At 37.4% G+C, this 20,160-nt stretch overlaps 1 protein-coding gene across 14 annotated transcripts in view; it reads right to left on the bottom strand.

Moving 5' to 3' along the window:
• Positions 1 to 20,160, bottom strand: part of RNF111 (ring finger protein 111) — a 114,751-nt gene that overhangs the window by 8,576 nt on the left and 86,015 nt on the right. For 9 of the 14 annotated variants that reach the window (XM_053928495.1, XM_024567470.3, XM_024567472.3 and 6 more), the window contains 5 exons: positions 13,919 to 14,238; positions 10,094 to 10,352; positions 5,450 to 5,798; positions 3,443 to 3,595; positions 2,239 to 2,365 (listed from right to left, as the gene is read on the bottom strand). In XM_053928495.1, the coding sequence (XP_053784470.1) occupies positions 2,239 to 2,365; positions 3,443 to 3,595; positions 5,450 to 5,798; positions 10,094 to 10,352; positions 13,919 to 14,238 (1,208 nt within the window). The remainder of the gene's footprint in view (positions 1 to 2,238; positions 2,366 to 3,442; positions 3,596 to 5,449; positions 5,799 to 10,093; positions 10,353 to 13,918; positions 14,239 to 20,160) is intronic. The other 5 variants (XM_024567474.3, XM_024567473.3, XM_045201416.2 and 2 more) reach the window with 3 other exon arrangements.

The following is a 20,160-nucleotide window of genomic DNA, read 5'->3' as shown; positions in this document are numbered from 1 at the left end:
ATTTACCCTGGGAAAACGGCTCAGCACTCACTCAGTATTTGCAGCAACTTTACAGAACATGACTGCCATGAATAACGGGTCGATTCTATTAGGAAAGGGAAGATTCTAGGATATAGCACCATTCTTCCATCTTTGTATATAATTCTCCAAAACTATTTTTAAATCAACCTCCATTGAATCACAGCAAACCTCTAACAGTTTTTATAGCTTTAAAAAACATATAATGGTTAAGAATTTAAAATAAGCAGTAACTTTTAACCTTCAAATTGTCTATTATATAAATATCTCCAACTTTCCTTATAATCCAGATCAACATTGCTCAGCTCTCGGCAGATAACCCGACCTCCTAACACATCTCCAAGGAAATGAAAAAATCAGAAAGGAACTCCTGCCCCCAAATTACATAAACCTTCACTTCCCTGTAAACCCTCCCTCGTCTACTTTCTCTGGCTTTTATGGATGAACTTCCTCTTTCTTCTATTCAAAGGTCATCTCTATCACCTGATCCCTTCTCCCATTACTCCACCCTGGGTATTCCACCCCTCTCTTCAATATTTCCAAACAAGTCCTCTCTAATGTTGTTGCCTTAAATCTAAAAATACCTTCAAGTTTCTCTACACCTAAGTTAACTCCTTAACCCTGGACTAATTTTTAGCCGTACTGCCCACCTTCCCTTTACAGCCAAGCTCATATTCAAGCACCTGATATTTGGCCCCCTCGCATTCTCGCCTTCTTTACTGCGATCTAAGGAGCCCGCATCTCCACCCCTCACCGTTACTAAAACCACCCTGACAAAAGTCACCAAAAGTCACTCCAATGCCAAATAAATGCATTCCACATTTTTCAAACTTCATTTTTTGGGGTAAGATACTACTGACTATATTATTTTGACATTATTCTACTTTTGTTGCTCCTCAACTTCTCTAGCCAGTTCTCAAAACCCTTTGTTTTAAGTACAGCATTATCGTTCTCCAAGGTTTTTTTCAACCTCTTGTCTCCACATTTTTCCTGGAAATCTAATCCTCTGCCATAGATTCATATATTACGACAGATACGTGACACATACACAGTATACACTGGCAGAGCACAACATCTCTAACTCAGGTATCAGTTTATGGTTTGAAGCCCAAACCATAAACTTAACTTCCTACTGGACATTCCACCTTGATACATACAGTTACCTCAGATTCATTATATCCGAAACCTAACTCACCTAACCCCGCCTTAAACCATCGTCTGATCTTCTCCAGCTCAGTGAATGGCACAACTACACACCTAATAACCCAAGCTAGGAATCACAAAATCATCCTAAGTATGATGTGTCCCATCATTTTTATGACAACTGCCATGGTCTTTGTTCAGGGATTTACCAACATTACCTCTTCCATTATAATGTATTAACTAGTTCCTTCCTCCCACCCTGAAATCGATTTTCCACACAATTGAGGTGGTGGTCTTTCTAAGTACAATCTGATTAAATCACTCTAAAACAGAAAATCAAAAAAGACATCCCCTTCTCAGTGGTTCGTGAATCGCAGTTTCTTGGCAGGGCAACATTACTTCATATTGCTAAGTTGCTCTCCCCTCAAGCTCTGGGAACTCCGACTTACTTGGAGCTGCTGTACTTACTCTATTGGACAGCTCTTCACATGCAGTAGCCACTGTAAGAGCACCCTTCTCAATCCCAAAGCCTCAGAAGTCACATACCAACACAGCATCACAGAAACCCTCCCTGCAGTGTCCCCACCACCACAGGACTGAACTACTCCCTTCCCTCTGCCACTTTCACAACTAGTGTGTTTTATGAATAGCAAACAATATATTTTTGCTAAACTTGTTCTTTAGAATTCAAACTGGTATCAACAAAATCTGAATCTGTTCAAATCAGATATAGAGAATTACTACAGCCCTTCTGTAAATCAGAGACTACAGTATGAATGCATCAGAACAGACGGCTTACGATTATGAAAAATAAATCACATGTCCTAGTGACGGTGGGCCAACATTGTCATCTTGGTGTAAAAGAAAAAACCTTGTTACGTTAAGAAGAGTTTTACAATACATACAGCTATTAATATATCCAATACCTTTTTAGAGCACAATTTCCTCTAACAATCCTCAAATTCTATAAAGACACCTACAACAACTAATACATTGAAAATACTTCCAATAAATATTTAACTTAGAAAAAGAGAAATCCTTTTAGAAGAAGAATATGTCAGAAATTTTTTATTTTACCATTAAAGGAAGTGCTCCTAACTGGAGGTGATGGAGTCGAGGTGGTGCATGGTAATGGGCCAAGTGAGGGTGCAGAGCTCCAGGTGTGTAAGTTGCTGCGGTCACTCCAGCTTCAATTCCCAGTTCCCTGACAAAGAATGATTCTGGTTTAACTTTCAGCCATCCTTGCAGTGTCTTTATTATCAACAGAAATGAGGGAGTATGTTTACATTTTTAAAAATACTCTGAAGTTTCTTAATAAATGTGAGGTGAGAAAAAAAAATTTATCCCAAAAGATTTAACTAATAATTTCAAATTCGTTGCAGAAATTAAAACCCCAAAATTCAATTTTGTAACCATGAGGCCCAAAGCAATTTGTATACAGTTTCACATCTTACAAAGGAGGGAAACAGTTGACCCTTGAACAACATGGGTGAGAAGTGAATGAATCCACAGCCATTTGTCAAGGGTCAACTGAATATTGAATGGCCCCTCAGATTCCTTCCAATCTAAAAGTCTGATTCTACTTTAGCACGTAGAACAGTTTACTTTTTTGGTTTAAATGAACGTTACAGACGCTCCCACGTTTGTAGGATAGTGTCTCTGGGTTGTTGGCATCAAAGATAATTAGAAAAGCAAACACTTCTATACCTTATAAAGCAAGGGCAAACACAATTTTAGAAACAGCAGAATGGGCAAATGCCAAATCTTGATTTATTCTCACTTTATATTGTGCCTCAAAAGTCCTGTGGGTCAGGATCTCAATCCACTGGCTATAGACAATGGATTCCGAAAGAAAATTAATGCAAATCTACTTCCATTCTTCTAGGAAAAGACCAGAAGCCTAGGAGGCTGGATTTCCCTTACCAATAGCAGGAGTTAAGGGTTTAAGGCAAATTTGAGTACAAAGGTGGATAAAGAACTTGTGAAAAACAGGATCCTCTTAGGGAGTTAATTTTGATGGTAGACAACCCTGAAAAACCAAACCAAACCAAACCAAACCAAACAGAAAAGCTCTACTGCTGTTTGATATGGTTTCCTGACCCAGGACTCAAGCTCCTACACTTTCATCTCCAGGTCGCTTTTAACTCACCCACTCGAAGCTAAGCTGCAATTCAGTTTCTCCCCATCAGCATTCTATATGGCATTCTACTATAAAGCATCTCTTCTAACAGTTTTTACCATAAGCTGCTGAGCAGCACTTTGAAATAAACAAGACACTGACCAGGCGGATCTCTCTGGAGCCTGTCGAGGATGTGAGGACATAGTCTGAGGCACATGAATATGATGCCCATGACCATAGTTTGGGTGCATCCTATGTGGGTGGGGTGGGGGGCGTTCATGTGCCCGCCTGGAAACACAGAACACAAAAAGACCACTGGAAATAATTGAATAATTGGTTATTTCTTAATGTAGGAAACAATCTGGTATTAATATTACAAACATTTATAGATTAGTCATAAAATTAACTCTATAACAATAAATTTTAAAGTCACATAATTAATGATTAATAATAAATCAAGAAACTATAACCTGGAAAATTCTCACTGCCCATTTATTACAATGCCTTCAATTCAAATATCACTCAAGAAAAAGGCAATTTTAACATTACTTTGTATACCTTCTTCACAGTAGATATTTTAAATAATAGGAATTGAATAAAAATAAAATTTTTAAAAGTAAGTAACCCAGCAAGTAGTGCAGGCACAAAGAAGTTATTTTATGTAAACATATAAGGCAGGAAAATGGAGGCTATTTTGTTTGTTTCAGTATTATATTCTAACATTCATCCATTTGAATGGATACAACTTTTAGGAGAAAAACATTTTAACCTTGTTCATTTTTCTCAAACACATGCAAAGTACATGTTAGTATCATCTGAGTTAAGGTCTGAGAAAGTGTTAGCAGCTCCATTCAGAGTCTTTTTTCTGCATCCCAGATTATTACATTTTCTCTTTCTAGTCTTAAATCAGTCAAATTTACAAATGTAAATGGTCATAAAGTTTTTAATATTTTTTTTAAGTTCCAGGTTGTAATTTTTATAGTCTAATCCTTATTTTCTATTAGTTTTTAACATATTTAAAAAGTTTACATTTAAAAAATAAGTTTGCAGTTTTAATCTTAATGATTAGAAAAAGTAATTTTCTAGATACTAGAAGACATGAATGTTACATTGGCGACTTTCTATATAAGGGTTACTGTATCAGAACTGCAACAGCTGCCAGAGATTCTGGAAATAATCTTAAATTATATAACTAAAGGAAACAGCTACACAAGTACTAGGTCATTAAGTATATCAAGAGTTTTGCAACACTTTCTGCAGGGGCCAAGCAGCGTATACTGCTGGCTCTATAGGCCAGCTGGTCTCTGTTGTAACTACTTAATCTAGTCTTTGTAATGTGAAAAAATCCATAGACAATACATAAACAAACAAGTGTAGCTGTTTTCCTGTAAAACTTTATTTACAAAAACAGGTAGGCAGCCCTGGCCAGGTAGTGCAGTGGTTAGAGCATTGTCCCATAAGCCAAGGTTGAGGGTTCGATCTCCGGTCAGGGCACATACAAGAATCAACCAATGAATGTATAAATAAGTGGAAAAACAAACTGATGTCTCTCTCTCCCTTCCTCTCTCTAAAATAAGTTAAAAATAAATTAAAAAATAGGTAGGCAGAATTACACCAACAGAGTTTACTGCCCTAAATTAGAAAATCAGATCCTCAATGTGCAAAACAAAACAAAAAGTTCAATTATAATCTTTTCACATTTGTGGATTGTAATATTTTAATATTTAAATTTATAAATAAAGACTAGTTTTTCAATATCAATCACCAAAAATGCTACCGATACTCTTCTTCCTTCTGATTGATAACATAATAAATCAAATTATGTCTACCGTAACTTGTATCTTGCTCCCCAGGATCATCAACTCTACATTTTCCTTTACTATGGGACAGTAAAGAAACAAACAAGGAATTGGTTTGCAAAAACAAATGACCCTGCATCCTCTCCTGAAAATGGTTTGATTCACTAAATAAGGTGATATAAAATTGTTTTGTGAACACCTACAACTCAGGATAAGAGGAAGATTCTGGTTAGTAAAGGATTAATTTCCTAGTGAACTGAGAATTTAATATAGTTCCACCACTTCTACAGATTTCATAATTTTAAAGACCAGCAGAGACAGAAATAAAATGAATAAAGTGTGATTATCTTTTTAAAAACATAAAACATACGTTGGATGCTGCATCATCCTCCTCCTCTGCACTTCCATCCTCTGCATCACCTCATGAGGATGTAGTCTCTGTGCTGGAGGCGCTGTGGCTGGAATATGGTGTGAAATTGGCTGGTGTGAGGGAGGAAGATGCTGAGGGATTGGTGCAGCTGTGCTGGCTAAATGAGTTGGAGGTGGGGGTGCCACCGGGTGAGATGTTGCATGAGAAGACATTTGAGAATGAAAAGCATGGACAGGATGAGGAATAACATAATCCACTTGGGGTGGAGGCTGAGTCTGAGGAGGAGGGTTTCCATGAGAGTGGGGGCAGGCAGAGGCTTGATGATGAAGTGGTCTTGTCAAAGAAGCATCTGTAGAGAAAAACACAGGCACCACACAGCTGAGTATATATTGCTATTACACATTACTGTTGGATTAAATAAATATATTAGCATGTACTTAGTTTTTATGAATACTTTATCAAGTCTGTTCAATTCTGCTCTGCATCCTGCTTTCTCTGAATAATCTTCGATATCTTCTCATGTCGATATTTATATCTTTACTTCATTCACAGCCTCACAGTATTCTTTTATAGGAATGTGCCAACATTTATTGAAGAAATCTCCATTGATAAAAATTAGAAGCTAGGTAAAACTAAGAAGTCTGAGAAAACCATGGAATTTAGTTAACAATAGTATATCACCCTGGCCAGGTAGCTTAGTTGGTTGGAGCATCATCCTGATACGCCAAGGTTGTGGGTTCAATCCCTGGTCAGGGCACACACAAGAATCAACGAATGAAAGGATAAATAAGTTGAAATAACAAATTGATGTATCTCTCTACCTTCCTCTAAAATAAATAAATAATGTATCAAAAATAATAACATACCAATATTGGTTATTTTATCAAATGAACTGTAATAATGTGATATTAATAGGGAAAAGTAGACACAGGGTATACAGGAAATTCTCTGAGCTACCATCTCAAGTTTTCTCTAAATCTAAAACTGTTCTAAAAATTAAAGTTTAGCCCTGGCTAGTGTGGCTCAGTGGACTGAGTGTCAGCTTACAAACCAAAAGGTTGCTAGTTTGACTCCTGGTCAGCATACATGTCTGGGTTGCAGGCCAGGTCCCCAGTAGGGGGCATGAGAGAGGCAACTAATCTATGTATCTCTCGTACATCGATGTTCCTCCCCCTCTCAATAAATAAATAAATCTTTAAAAATAAGATAAACTCTAATATTTTTAACAAGATAAAAGCAACCCGAATGCTGCACTGAACATCTGAGTGTGTGATCCACCTTGTGCTCACACTGGTTAATATACCCATGTACAAGTGTGTGCAGGCACACACACTACAAAAATTATGGACAATTATCGTAGCATAAACTCCTATAAGCAGTTCTGAGTCTAAGAGAATAATCAGATACCAGTTGACAAAACACCCTTCCCAAAAGGTTACTGTAATTAGTATTTCCATTAATAGTACATGAGAGTACCTGATTACCCCAAAACTATCACTAAAATTTTAAAATGCCAATCTGAGAAAAATCTTGTATTTATTAACCATTTATATTTCTTCCAAATTGCCTATTCAGATTCCTAGCCTACTGTTCACCTTTTTCTTGTTAATTTGTAACTATTCTTTGCATACATAAGGCATAAGCATTTTCACAAATTTTTTGCTTTTGTATAGTCGAACGTATAAATTACACATTTCTAAATACATAAACCGCATTTTCCTTTATGACTAACTGGTACAGAGCACTGCAGAAGGGCAGGGAACTTGCGAGTCCTTCTGGGCAAGATGGCAAAGCTACTCTTTAGCTGCTGCTTGTCCCTTTCCCCGCCCCATGCCATTTTTCCTGCGCTACATTAAGAAAGTGAAGAGACGTATTTGCCAGGTACTTGTCATAGAAATCAGCCCTTTATAAAGATAATTTCCCCCATTTCTTCACCCCGAATCTTTGTGTCTCACAGTGACTGATGAAAGTGCCTCTGAAGAATGTATCTCTCTTACTCTGAGAGAGATACATCTGTCGGAAGTCTAAAACGACGGTTGTCTCCTCCTTGGATTTCATTCTGAATTTCATTTTAGTTGGAAGATTTTCTCAGTAGTCCGGTATGAAGCTATGGCCATTCTTTAGTTCCATTAGAGACTTTCCTTCAATCTTTTAACTGCTGACTCAGTCAGCAGGTAAGCACAAACACTCATTTAGCCATATTTTCAAAGGAAACCAACCTTCCTAGCATATATTTCAAGAAAATTTTCACTAGCTCAACAGGGTTGTGAGACAAATTTTTAAACCTTTTTTCCCTAAAAGTTATGTTTTTAAATCAATGCTTTATTCTAAGAAGTTACAGAGCACTTTTTCAGTTTCATTTCAAAGTTTTCTATTTCTATAATCATTATGGAAAAAATAATGCTCACAAATACTACAAAATTTTAAAGTTTTGTTTCAGAATGAATTTATTTAAGTTTAACTTCATCAATCATTTTATTTTTCAGCTTTATTGAGATATAATTAACAAATACAATTGTATATATTTAAAGTGTACAACATGATTTGACATGTATACTTTGTGAAATAATTATAACCATCAGGTTAATTACACACATCCATCACCTCACATAGTTACCTTCTTTGTGCGTGTGGTGAGAACATAAATCAGCATTAGAACTTACTGTTTATCTACCCAAAACAGATTGCTAAACCCTGTAGAAAAACAACGTTCTGCATTCCCACAGCCAATTTCCCTTCCTTCTCTATTTTGTGTGTTGTCAGTTAAAAAAGTTCTTGACACTGCTTCCTAAAAGTTCAATATGTTACTTTGACCCAGCAATCTCATTAACTTCCTAGTTAGTTATCCTACAGAGAGAATGAAAAACTACAATTTAAATGTCCATCAACAGACGACTGATTTAATATACAATGGAATATTATAAAGCTATTAAAAACAATGAGCTAAACTTTATGTGTTAATATGGGAAAAATCTTGATACACTGTTAAATTTAAAATCATTGACAGATCAAAAAGCAAGAGGCAAATAATGTTTAATATGATCCCACTTTATACATATGGCCCTGGCTGGTGTGGCTCAGTGGACTGAGCACCAGCCTGAAAACTGAAAGGTCACCGGTTTGATTCCCAGTCAGGGAACATGTCTCGGTTGTGGGTCAGGTCCCCATTTGGAGGCATGTAAGAGGCAACAGACTCAAGTGTCTGTCACACATTGATGTTTGTCTCTCTTCCTCCTCGCCCCCCCCGCTCTAAATGTGTATGTATAAAGTGTATATGTATATATACACAACACATACACACATATATGCACATACACATACTTCTGTATGTACAAATAAAGTTTCCAACAGGTTTTATAATAAGCTATAAATACTTCCTACCTCTGAGGTATCAAGATTAGTGGGATATGGGGAGAAGGGCTTTTAACTTCTCATTTTACATCATTCTGCAGTTTGAACTTCTTAGGATGTACACTACACAACTTTTATGATAAATCAAGTTTGTCTAAAACATTTATTTCTTTATTAGGGCATTTCAAAGAAATGGGTTTACTATGAAATGTCTCAGTATATTACTTTTAAAGAGGAGGGGCACAAAACCACACATTTTGAGTACCTAACAAAAGACAATCAACTGAAGATGAGTATCAGCAAGTACTGCAAATCAGCCTATGTAAATACATCATACCAGTATTTGTACCCAGAATCTGCTCATTGGTCAATGCTTTGCAAAACTTGTTTCAAAACCTGTTTTCCAGCTTACACTCCAAATTTTAAGTTGCATTATTGTAAAGATAAATGATGTATCACCAGGTTTCACTGTACAAATTCTGGTTCAATTCTAGCTATGTCTACAGCATACATACAGACTTTAAAAATTACAGAAATGAAAGAATAAATCTAAGGACATAAAAAACTGAAAATTATCCCTTGCATGTAATCAGAAGAAAAGCTTGGTTTACTCCTGGCATGAATTTCCAGTTTTTCGATCAAAGTATTTAGGTTTCCATTTGATTATTAGTCTATGATTTAACAAGGCAGTAAATATAAGTTACATAACCTAAGGCTATTTCTCATTTCTTATGGTATCAAATAGATTTCAATTTCTTTAGAAAAGTCATATGTGATTCTATTTTAATTGCCTGCATGAAACGAGTACGGAAACCTCTTTTGCATTTGTAAAGCTTTTGTGAAGGAATTCTAATGCCCCAGTTAAGCTTCAGAATTTTTATTCAAAATTAACTTTCCTGTGTCTAGAAACAACTACTAAACTTCCAATTTTCCCATTACTCACAAAGGATAAATCTAAATTCCCTAAAACTTCCTTATACAGGGCTCTAGTATGCCATTAAATGTATCTTCATTTCATAGATATTAAAATGTAAAATGTTAGAATGTAAAATAAAATACGGTACTTTTTAATTTTCCTGACCCTTTTAAATAACATCTGACCCTTTTGCCTTAGAAGACTGTTTGAGGTTGTGGGGTGAAGGGAAAATGAAATGGAAAAAATGCACCCCAGTCACAGGCCAAGGAAATACTAAAGATCCATAAATTAAGATTATTGAAAGGCTATTTCACGGAGGAATGTAAATGCTTCATTTATATGCCTCTAAGGTTTTTGCCTGTTAAATGCATACTTACAAGGAGGTGGCATATAATGTCGACATGATGACAGTGAGGCTTGTGCGGGGGGCTGGGGCTGGGGCTGCGCGACCATGCTTGATCCATAACCGTCTAGTGATAATGGCTGGCTCGGGGCAGCAGCAGCAGCCTGATGGCCAAAGATTGCAGCTCGGGAAGAAGAAACTGGGCAGCAGGGGTCAAATGCAGATGCTCCGTGAAAACCAGCACTTCCATGACTTCTGATACTACTGTTGCTCAGGTCTACTGGCAAAGCCTGCTGTATAAAGAGGAACTGTATTTTATCTTTCTAAAGTTTGGTCAAAACATTGTTTCATGTTATGTTATGAAAGTAGTGCTAATGCAATCTAGAAAACAGAATCTTTGAATTAAAAGTTTGAAAATAGTAAACTTTTAGTGTGAAGATCTACTGAACACCAAGAAAATACTGTGTATCTCAGTCTGTAAAAATTGTAGTGATTTATACTTAAAAATCCATAATCAATTCTTAAAAATCAAACATAAGATAATGCTACAAGATGAACAAAAGTTAATTATTATTTTAAGGTCTATTTCTCTTCCATTATCTAGATCTCAGAAAGACAGAAAACTTTTCTATCATCCTTCCATATTTTCCTTTATTCCAAAATTCTGATTAGTAAGTTAGGACTTATTTAAAAAACGTAACACACTACTGAAAACATCTGGGTGCTAGGTAAAAACCTGACTGTCCTATTTCTAAACTGTATATAGCAAGCATTCAACTAAATCTCTAATAGTGCAAACATTACCCAAGATAACAAAGGGCATACAATTCTTTTTATTAGAAACATGACTTTAGGGAAAGTAAGTTGGAAAATAAACCAAAGAGTCTACTCAGCAGTAATTAAGTTTTTTCCTCAAAAGCACTTTGAAAAGTCCTAATTAAAACACTTTATCATCTACTCTAGAGCAGATTCCAAAAAGAATTGTTTCTTTGTTTTCTCGAGTAATTTAAATACAAAAGCTTTTGCTTAGCATTCACTATAGCTGTAATTTTAAAACTATGATGAAAGAATATAAAGATTTGGTGCTATATATGGAATTATATACAGGAACCATTCAATACTGGAAGGATAGGGGCTGGAGGTAAAGCTGGGATAATATTAGAAGCCCAGGTCACCCAAGGGTCCAATGAGGAGGCATAGTGGTCTTTGCTCTTTTAGGGGGCTCTAGGCTCAGGGGACAATAGGAAAAACCTGTAGATGCTAAAAGGGAAGGAGAATGATGGTACAGGAGAAGCTGTGGGAAGGTGAAAAGGAAGGGGTCCTTTCTTCTTCTATATTATGTGCCTACAACTGATTAGGTAATGTCTGGCCTCCTCCTTTTGAGTTGGCAAGTATAATATATGTCCTCAATTTGGGTAAATAAGAATAACATTGTGAGGTCAAGACTGTTTGTTTATGGTTCAAGTCCTTTCCCTATTTTCCTATTTATGCTAAAATTTTGTAAATGTACTGAAGTACCAACATACTACGAAGGTGAGCAAATTTCCTATCTTCTTCTCCAGTCACTGATTAAGAACACTCCCAGAGAGTGAGTAAAGTAGGATGAAGGTCCTCCTGGAAGGAACCGAAGGGAAAGTTAAAAGTAAAGAATAAAAAGAAAGGGGGAAAAACCAACAAAGAGAACACTCTTTTTTCACAATTCCAACAGTTCGTTCAATTCTATTCTAGAAGGAAAAGGGAGTGTAAGCAAGATAGGCACAGAAATGGCAAATATTATTTTGTTACAGAGACTGTAAGTAATGTACAACACTAAACTATTCTCTCAAAAGATAAAGAAGCTACACACAAAGGAGTAAAAGAGCTACAGAGAGACAAGTGACCACTGCAAGTTCTTTGTTGTCAGGCCCAACACTCCCCACTCTTTCATCTGCCTGTCTACCACCTGGCACTCAATCATAAGACACTGCACAATCACAGATCCTCAGATCAGTTCGCGTCTCTCACTCCTCACTTCCTGCTGCACCCACACAGGTCTCGACTGGTGGCTATCCTCCAGCCACATAAAGTCACAGTACGCTCGACTACACGCATGTGCCCAACTTCAGCGTCCTCCAAGGGTCTACAAGAGTCTGCCGGCTGCATTCAAAACCCCTCCCTCTGTTCTTCATCCCCACTGTCACCATGGAATGCCTGATCCCGCTGATTTTTCTCAAGTTGTGTGTGCAGTCCAAATCCCTCCACTCAGAGATAGATTAGATTTATTTTACAATGCACAGAAATGTAAAAGAGATTCTACCTATAATGAAGTCAGTAAGGCTGAAAGAAAACGTGGCATACACAACTGATCTCTCAAACCAGCTGTATTATGTTATTACTTCAACAATATTCTGTGAACAAAGGGCCCACCTTTTGGCAGCTCTTGAATGGATGTGGGAGAAATTGGTAGGTCTACTTCTTCACTGTTTTCTATTATAATTATAAACCCCTCTTCAGCACAAATTCCCAGTAAAAGGAACTTTTGCTTTAGGTACGGCATTTCATTCAGTCCACTGAAAAGTACTCTTTTTGCTTCCTCACTCCCAAGAAGTAAACAGATCTAGATGATGAGATGTTAATACTTAGAACTGTTACCAAAACCAAAACATCGTCTAAAACTTCTTTATTCGTAATTCCCAGTAAACCCTTTAACATTTCCTCTTGATAACAGCAGCTAGTATTTTTTAAAGGAAACACCCCTCTTTCTTAATTATATTTTAATTTGTCAGATCCACAAGAGATAACCATCAAAAGTTAAAGTTGAAGCAAGTACTTTAGGAAGGTCAAGGGATGTAGAAAAGCAGTTGCACTGATTTTTCTTTTTAAAAATTTTTTATTAAATTTATTGGGGTGACACTAATAAAATGACAGGTTTCAGGTGTACAAATCTGCAATACATCATCTGTATATTGTACTGTGTGTTCACCACCCCAAGTCAAGTCTCCCTTTATCCCCCTCTATCCTCTTCCACCCCCCACCCCCCTTTTCCCTCTGGCAATCTCCATACTGTTGTCTGTGTCTATGGAGTTTTGGGGGGGTTTTTTTGCTTAATCCCTTCACCTTTTTCTTTTTGACTTTTTTTTCTAGCATATAGATCAGTTACCACTTTAGCTTGAAATTACGTTTTGTTTTTTGAAGTATGCGCCACCCAGGTTTATCTTAATTATACCCAGAGATGACACAAGTCAGTTAAAATAATTTGACTTAATTTACCCCATGTGACCACCAATACTTAGTATTATTTGACATTTCGAGCACTCACTAATATCAACTAATTCACTGAATTATAATTTTTTGCTGACATCTCAATTCCCCATTTAATGAAAAATTTCACCTGCTCCTGAGAATCTCTGCCACAGGTCTGCATCTGAGAAGGCTGTTTATTTCTAGAGATGAGTGGAGATTATAAGGAGCTCCAGAATAGGAGGTAGAGGGGTAAAAACTGGGAGAATTTCCCAATTTCTCATGACGCAGGTTCACAATGCAGTTTCAACACTTTGTTTGAAACACAATCCCAAAGATCAGATTCACCTGTATTTAACCAAAAACACCAAAAACCATTCCAGAATGAAAAATACTAGCATTATTTCTGATTTTCTACATTTCTGGTGCCCTCAATTACCTGTAACAATTTAGACCATCAAAGAATCCTAGAGATTTGACTAAGAAAAAAGAAATCACAGACCGCTAAATTAGGCCACTTTTGCATGGGCTACAGAATAGTGACTTATTTAGTATATAAAATTTATTGTTGAAGGTTTTTTTCCTGGAAAAAATATCACTATTTTAAAAATTTCAGAAAAACTCATCAAATTCCACATACCTGATCATGGTAGCTGGCACCAGAACTAGTATTTGCTCCACAAGGCGCTTGTACTTGTGGAGGTCTTTCCACAGGGCACGCAGGATCGCTAAAGGAGGGAGAAACCGGGACGGCTGGGTGGGGAGTATGATGGTGGTGGTGATGGTGCTGAAAATGGTGGCCATGCTGTTGAAAGCAACTTGTGTGGGGATGTCCTAATGCATGGTGATTCTGTGACGACCCTCCACATGGCGAGTGCTGAGGACAGCAGGAAGGTAACCTTGGCATTGCAGGAGGACCATTTTCCATTACAGCACTAGATGCAGTTCTCCTCAAGTCATCTTGTAACAGGAAAAAATGCACAGAATAAGCAAATGATCAAGTATCACTGTATAAAAAATAGGTACTGTGTATAAATAAAAAACTAAGCAATGTTTATTTAGTAAATTCAAATCTCTGTAAATAAGAATATGATAGTGCCACATGCTTAACATACATCTCATATAATTTCAGGCAGTGTCTTCACTGGGATTTTCCTGAAAGCCTAAATTCTTCAGGAGGCTCATATTTATCATGATGTTTAAATACGGCAATAGATAATCTTTTCCTAGGTCATAACAAATGACTAGTTTTAAGTTGCGTTTTTAAATTCTACAGTATCATGTGAGTTCTTCCACTGCATGCAGCAAGACAAAGATTCTACTCCTGAGCTCCATGAACCATTGCACAAAGCAGTCTGACATGTTCTTTAACTCTTACCTTCTTAAGACATCATCACTCAACTCAGTGCATACTCAGTGCATACCTGGCTAAGTCTCACTAACTTCCAACAACTTTTCCCTTCCTCTGGCCTCTAAACTCAGACCTGGTAAAATATAAGAAATGATAAGAATATGTGAAAAATTATAGGTGTCTCTTATAACAGTCTAGTGATTTAACGTTGAACAGTGGGAGAAAAAAGCTTGGCGTCAGATGGGCCTGCGTTCTAACCCTGAGATTGTCTAAACCTGAGTAATTCTACCTTAGTGAGCAATCCGAACTTAGGAAAGTTAATTAACCTTTCTCATCTATTAAAAGGAGCAATAACTGCCTTGCAGGGTTGTTGTTAGAAAAGATGACAGTCTTCTAGGTGTGAAACATTTGAGTCCTGATTATGCTCTCTGCCACATGACCAGAGTTATTCTCAAAGTGCGCTCTTCCATGCCAGAACTGCAAAAGTGCCCCGTGTTTCAAACTCGTCTAAACACAGCGTCCTCTCCTCGAACTACGCATCATGTGCAATCTATGTAAAACAAATGAATACGAAGACAAATTTTTTCACTTAAAAAACAGAAATTAGAGCCCAACCAGTGTGACTCAGTTGGCTTGGCATCGACCCACTAAGCAAAGGGTCACTGGGTGGATTCCTGGTCTGGTCAGGGCACAAGCCTAGGTTGCTGGTTCGGTCCCTGGTTGGGGTGCACAGGGGAAGCAACCAATCAATGTTTATTCCTCACATCAATGGTTCTCTCCCTCTCTTCCCCTCTCTCTAAAAATGTATGTGTGTGTTTGTGTATAAATATATTTATAGATGTGTGTGTATACACACACACACACGAATCAGAAGAGCGGAGAACCCAGAGTTCTGTCTTCTCCCACATTACCCCCATGACCCCTGCGGCACCTACTCAGAATCCTTAGGGTTCTAGAGTACAGCTGTTCTAGCCTTATTTCTAGAGTAACTGAAACCAGGAATAATACTCTGCTCTGACTTGGTTCATACTACCTAGCTAATTTCTTCTGGGTCAATGTACCAATTAAGAACCTTCTGGTGACTAATACAAAAATCCAACCAAAACTGGCTAACCCAATATGGGGAATTCACAGGCTCACATAAAGGAATCTGGGTGGTGGTGCTTCAGGTTCTGGTTGATAAGTTTGATTGCAAACCCCCCATAATTTTCCTGGGTCTGCCCTCCCATACATGCCCTACCCCGCCCTTGCTGATTCTCTTCTAGGGAAGGCCTATGACCTAAACCCTGTTATGTAGTAACTGTGTAGTGTGGGTTTTTTCCAAGTTCCTAGTCTGGCCTGTCTGGGCTAATTTCCTGAACCCTTTTGTAAAGGTTCTGAACCTGGGAACTAGAATTCAGGAGTCTGTAAACTTCGATAAAAATATTACAAATTTTTACTAATCTCTAACTGCCTTTTGGATTAGTACTACCTTGTTAGCATCAGTTGAGAAGGTTAAATATTAAAAGTAATTTATAACACAAAACTATTAAAAGTCAGCAAGGTGTTTCCTCTTAAAACATACAGCACCTCATAATCAGTTCTGTGTCACTTTCATTCATTTGTATTCCAAATTTCTTAAATAACCTGGACAGAGTTACAACTAGCACATCAGGAATTGGCCATGATCAACAACCTACTTTAGCTATGCCAAATCAAACACTAAGTGCCTATTTCCTCTATGCTGTAACATTTGTAGTAATAACTGATTGTTACAGTGACTTTACTTCCTGCAGCATTTTTAGGGTTTTATCTCAGCCCCCATGTCAAAGTGTTGTACAAGAGAATGTCATTTATTTTATTATTTCAGGAAAAGAAATGAAAACCTCTGGGACATTAAATCCATTCAATGGATGAACTAAATGACCTTCCCAGTTCCTCACAACTCTGATACTTTTAACTTTACAAATCCAGTTATTTAAGGATCATGTGTAACTCTAAAGCCCAAGAGATGAGTCTGTACCCAGCACAAGATCTACGGACTGCTACAACTATGACTGAAGTGACAGATACAACCCATTCTTGTTCAGAAAGACTGTGCCTTTTTCGTCTTCAAATACAAAGTCACAGCGAAAAAAAAAAGCAGCACAATGACTGTAACATGTTTAAGACCGAACAGATATTTAAGGGGTCAGATCCCTAACAGTGTAGCCTCGAAGAGAAGACAAATCTTACAGCTCTACTTCTTAGGGTACAGTTTTGGCCTCCAGTTAAATTAACAGTCTATTTTCCTATAGTTCAGGACCTCCTGACAAGCTTAAACAGGGTAGCAACTCAAAGTAAAGGCAACTGAATCACCTCTTGTTTAATAGTTACTAAACATTACTAACCAAAGAAAACTGCCATAAATTAGAAGTGAAATAAAGATATGTCATCAAATAAATATCAATAAAACTTTTTGTTGAAATTAGCCCACAGAGTGTCCACTAAAAATGAGACAACCACAAACCTATATCCGAGAAATAAACTCCACAGACCAGTGACATCGAGCTACTTGAAGTCCCTTCACCGTAATTCGAGGAGAGTTACTGAGACGTACTCACGCATTTATTCATTCACTTGGCAAACTGTGCACATAATGTGATGGTAAAGGATCTACAATAGGCGTTGGAAAATGCGATGGTAAAAATGAAAGTCCTGGCCTTTAAAATAACTTATGATGTTGTCTGCCTTGCTTGTTTTATCTCTAGCAACTACAAACATGTCTACACAATGTAGGTGAATCAGTAAGCACTTGCTAAATATAAGTTAACCTCACAAAAACAGGCATTCAGTTATGCATGCAGCTAAGTCTAAGAAAAGACAGACCTGATCTTTGGTCTTCAAGTAGCTTATCATCAAGTATGAAGACAATTTAAGACATAAATCAATCAGTGTTACAAATGAAGCACTGAGTTCTAGTATAGTATAGAGCAATGCTGCCTCCAAGGAAACATCTGGCAACAAACACCTGGAGAAGTTTTTGATCATCACAACTAGAGATGAGGCTGTGCTACTGGTGCTACGTGGTTAAGGCCTGAGAATAATGCTAAGTATTCAATAATGCACAGGGGAGCCCACCACACAAAAAACTGCCCAACTCAAAGACAATAATACCAAGGTTAGGAAATCCTGGCATAAAGGAGGTGTATGGGCTCCACATCATACTTCCTACGTTTGAATTTTTGCTCCACTATCTCATAACCTTGGGGCAAGTTACTTCATCTATAAAATGAAAAGAGTAATTGAATCTACCTCATAGGTTATGCAAAGATCGGCGTTAATATAAATAAATCATTAACCAATGTTATGAGCTCAACAGATGTTAGCTATTATTATCCATTACAGTATTAGCTCTTTTAGGGCAGAAAATTTATGTTTTCTTCCTGTGCCTAGAACAGTGCCTGATACACAGTATGTAATCAAAAATATTTGTTAAATAAATGAATATATAAGATTTCATGTATGCATAAAGCAAGGAACACATGGAGAAGTCAGACAGATGATGGACTGACTGGGGCATGTGGACTCTGAGGTGACTGCAGGGTGGTCCAGAGGAGGTGTCCAATAGGCAGAGGATATTAAGAGTTTAAAACAAGGCAGCTCTGGAAACACAAAATGGGGAGTCATCAGCATACTGATGGTAGGTGAAAACAACTACAGTTATGAGAAGGCCAGTGAGAAAAGAGATGAGACCAAAGTCCTGGGAGAATATAGAGGAAAAAATTATTATTATTATTATTTAAATATTTTATTCATTTTTAGAGAGGGCAAGGGAGGGAGAAAGAGAGGGAGAGAAACATCAATGTGTGGTTGCCTCTCATGTGCCCCCCACTGGGGACCTGGCCCACAACCCAGGCATGTGCCCTGACTTGGAATCGAACCAGTGACCCTTTGGTTAGCAGGCCAGCCCTCAATCCACTGAGCCACACCAAACAGAGCGAGGAGAAAATGGTTGCCAAACTGTTTAACATCATGTTTGTTTTGAAAGGCAACAGAAGCAAGTCAAAAGAGTAAGTTTAAGAAGAAGATCCACTGAAGGTACATATATTAAACACAAATACATGTGTGCAGGTACTAAGGGTATAAACCAGCAAAGCTGCTGAAGACTTAGGGAAGATAACTGATACAGCATGGCCAAGGACCCGAGTAGGGATAAGAGGCAGAGCATACACAGGGTCTGAAAAAACAGGAAAGAGTTAATATGAAAGACTAGGAGCTAGGACAGAAAGATAAATATACATATAAAAATGTTTTTATGGAGGGGTTGGAAATTATGGGGGTTCATGCTTGAGAACCTCTGTTTATTTTTTATTTACTTTCCCCTGGAAGAATAAGTCTTAAGGAAAATGAGAGAATTTTGGAATAGCCGCTGAGGGGAAGAAAAGGGAACTGATAAATCATACTATGGTAACTTATTACCAAAAGCCCAAGATTAGATACCCTAAATTCAACATGCCTGGTTCTATGATTTTTATAAGCCCCATTTAGAAACCTAGATAGAGCAAAGCTAGATGGCTTAAGCTTTTCAAGTTTGGAAATATGCAAGAAAGTGCAAAGTAAAACCAAGGTGTGAAGAAAGTAAGTGACTGACGTTCTAGAGAGTCCTGGGAAAAAATGAAGCCAACAGAACTGAGTGTTCCTAATGCTGCCCGAATATCTGGTACATGCTTCTACCAGGTTTATACAGAAGAACAATCCGGCCTAGAAAAGGTTCTCCTCGTCTAGAGAAAAGGAACACAAAGTAAATCTGTACCAAAGGTGGTCATGAATATAGTTATGAGAAGGCTATTCAAAGTAAAGTTGCTACTTAGGAGATTAAATCTGAATTCTGGTTGAACAAGGATCTTTAATGAATAAATAAATGAACAACTTAAGACTATCTTGAAATAAGGCCGGGACTCCATCACATAAAAAGTAGGTAAGCATAAGGGTACATAAAGCTACCAGGAGAGGGGAGTAAATGAGAAGAGTTCAAATCTTTGCCTCAAAGATTATTGATCTTAAAGAATTTATTAGCATTCTAGACTTCTTCATTTCTGATGGGAATAGTAATATCAGTATCAAGAAAGTTTTTAAGACCTAATAATTAATATGATAACTAAACGACAGGAGAAAGAAGCAGATATCATTGCTAATTAAAATATAAGAAATCATCTGAGATGAGCTAAAACTATAAAATTCTTTTTTTTTTTGAACTTTTTTTATCCTCACCTGAGGACATTATTTCATTGGTTTTAGAGAGAGATGGAGGGAAAGAGAGAAACAACACTGTGCGAGAGAAACATCGACTGGTTGCCTCCCATATCCGCCCCAAACAGGGATAGTAACCACTACCTAGCTATGTGCCCTAACTGGGAACCAAACCTGGAACCTTTTGGTTACGGGACAATGCTCCAACCAACTGAGCCACACTGGCCAGGGCAAAACTACAGAATTCTTAAAACACAGGAGTAAATCTGTGTGACCTTGAATTAGGCAATGGTTTCCAAGATATGGTACCAAAAGAACAA

The sequence above is a fragment of the Desmodus rotundus genome, chromosome 7, assembly GCF_022682495.2.
Source record: "Desmodus rotundus isolate HL8 chromosome 7, HLdesRot8A.1, whole genome shotgun sequence".
NCBI classification, from domain to species: domain Eukaryota; kingdom Metazoa; phylum Chordata; class Mammalia; order Chiroptera; family Phyllostomidae; genus Desmodus; species Desmodus rotundus.
Note: the sequence above shows the minus strand (reverse complement) of the source record. Positions and strands in the feature narration are given on the sequence as shown.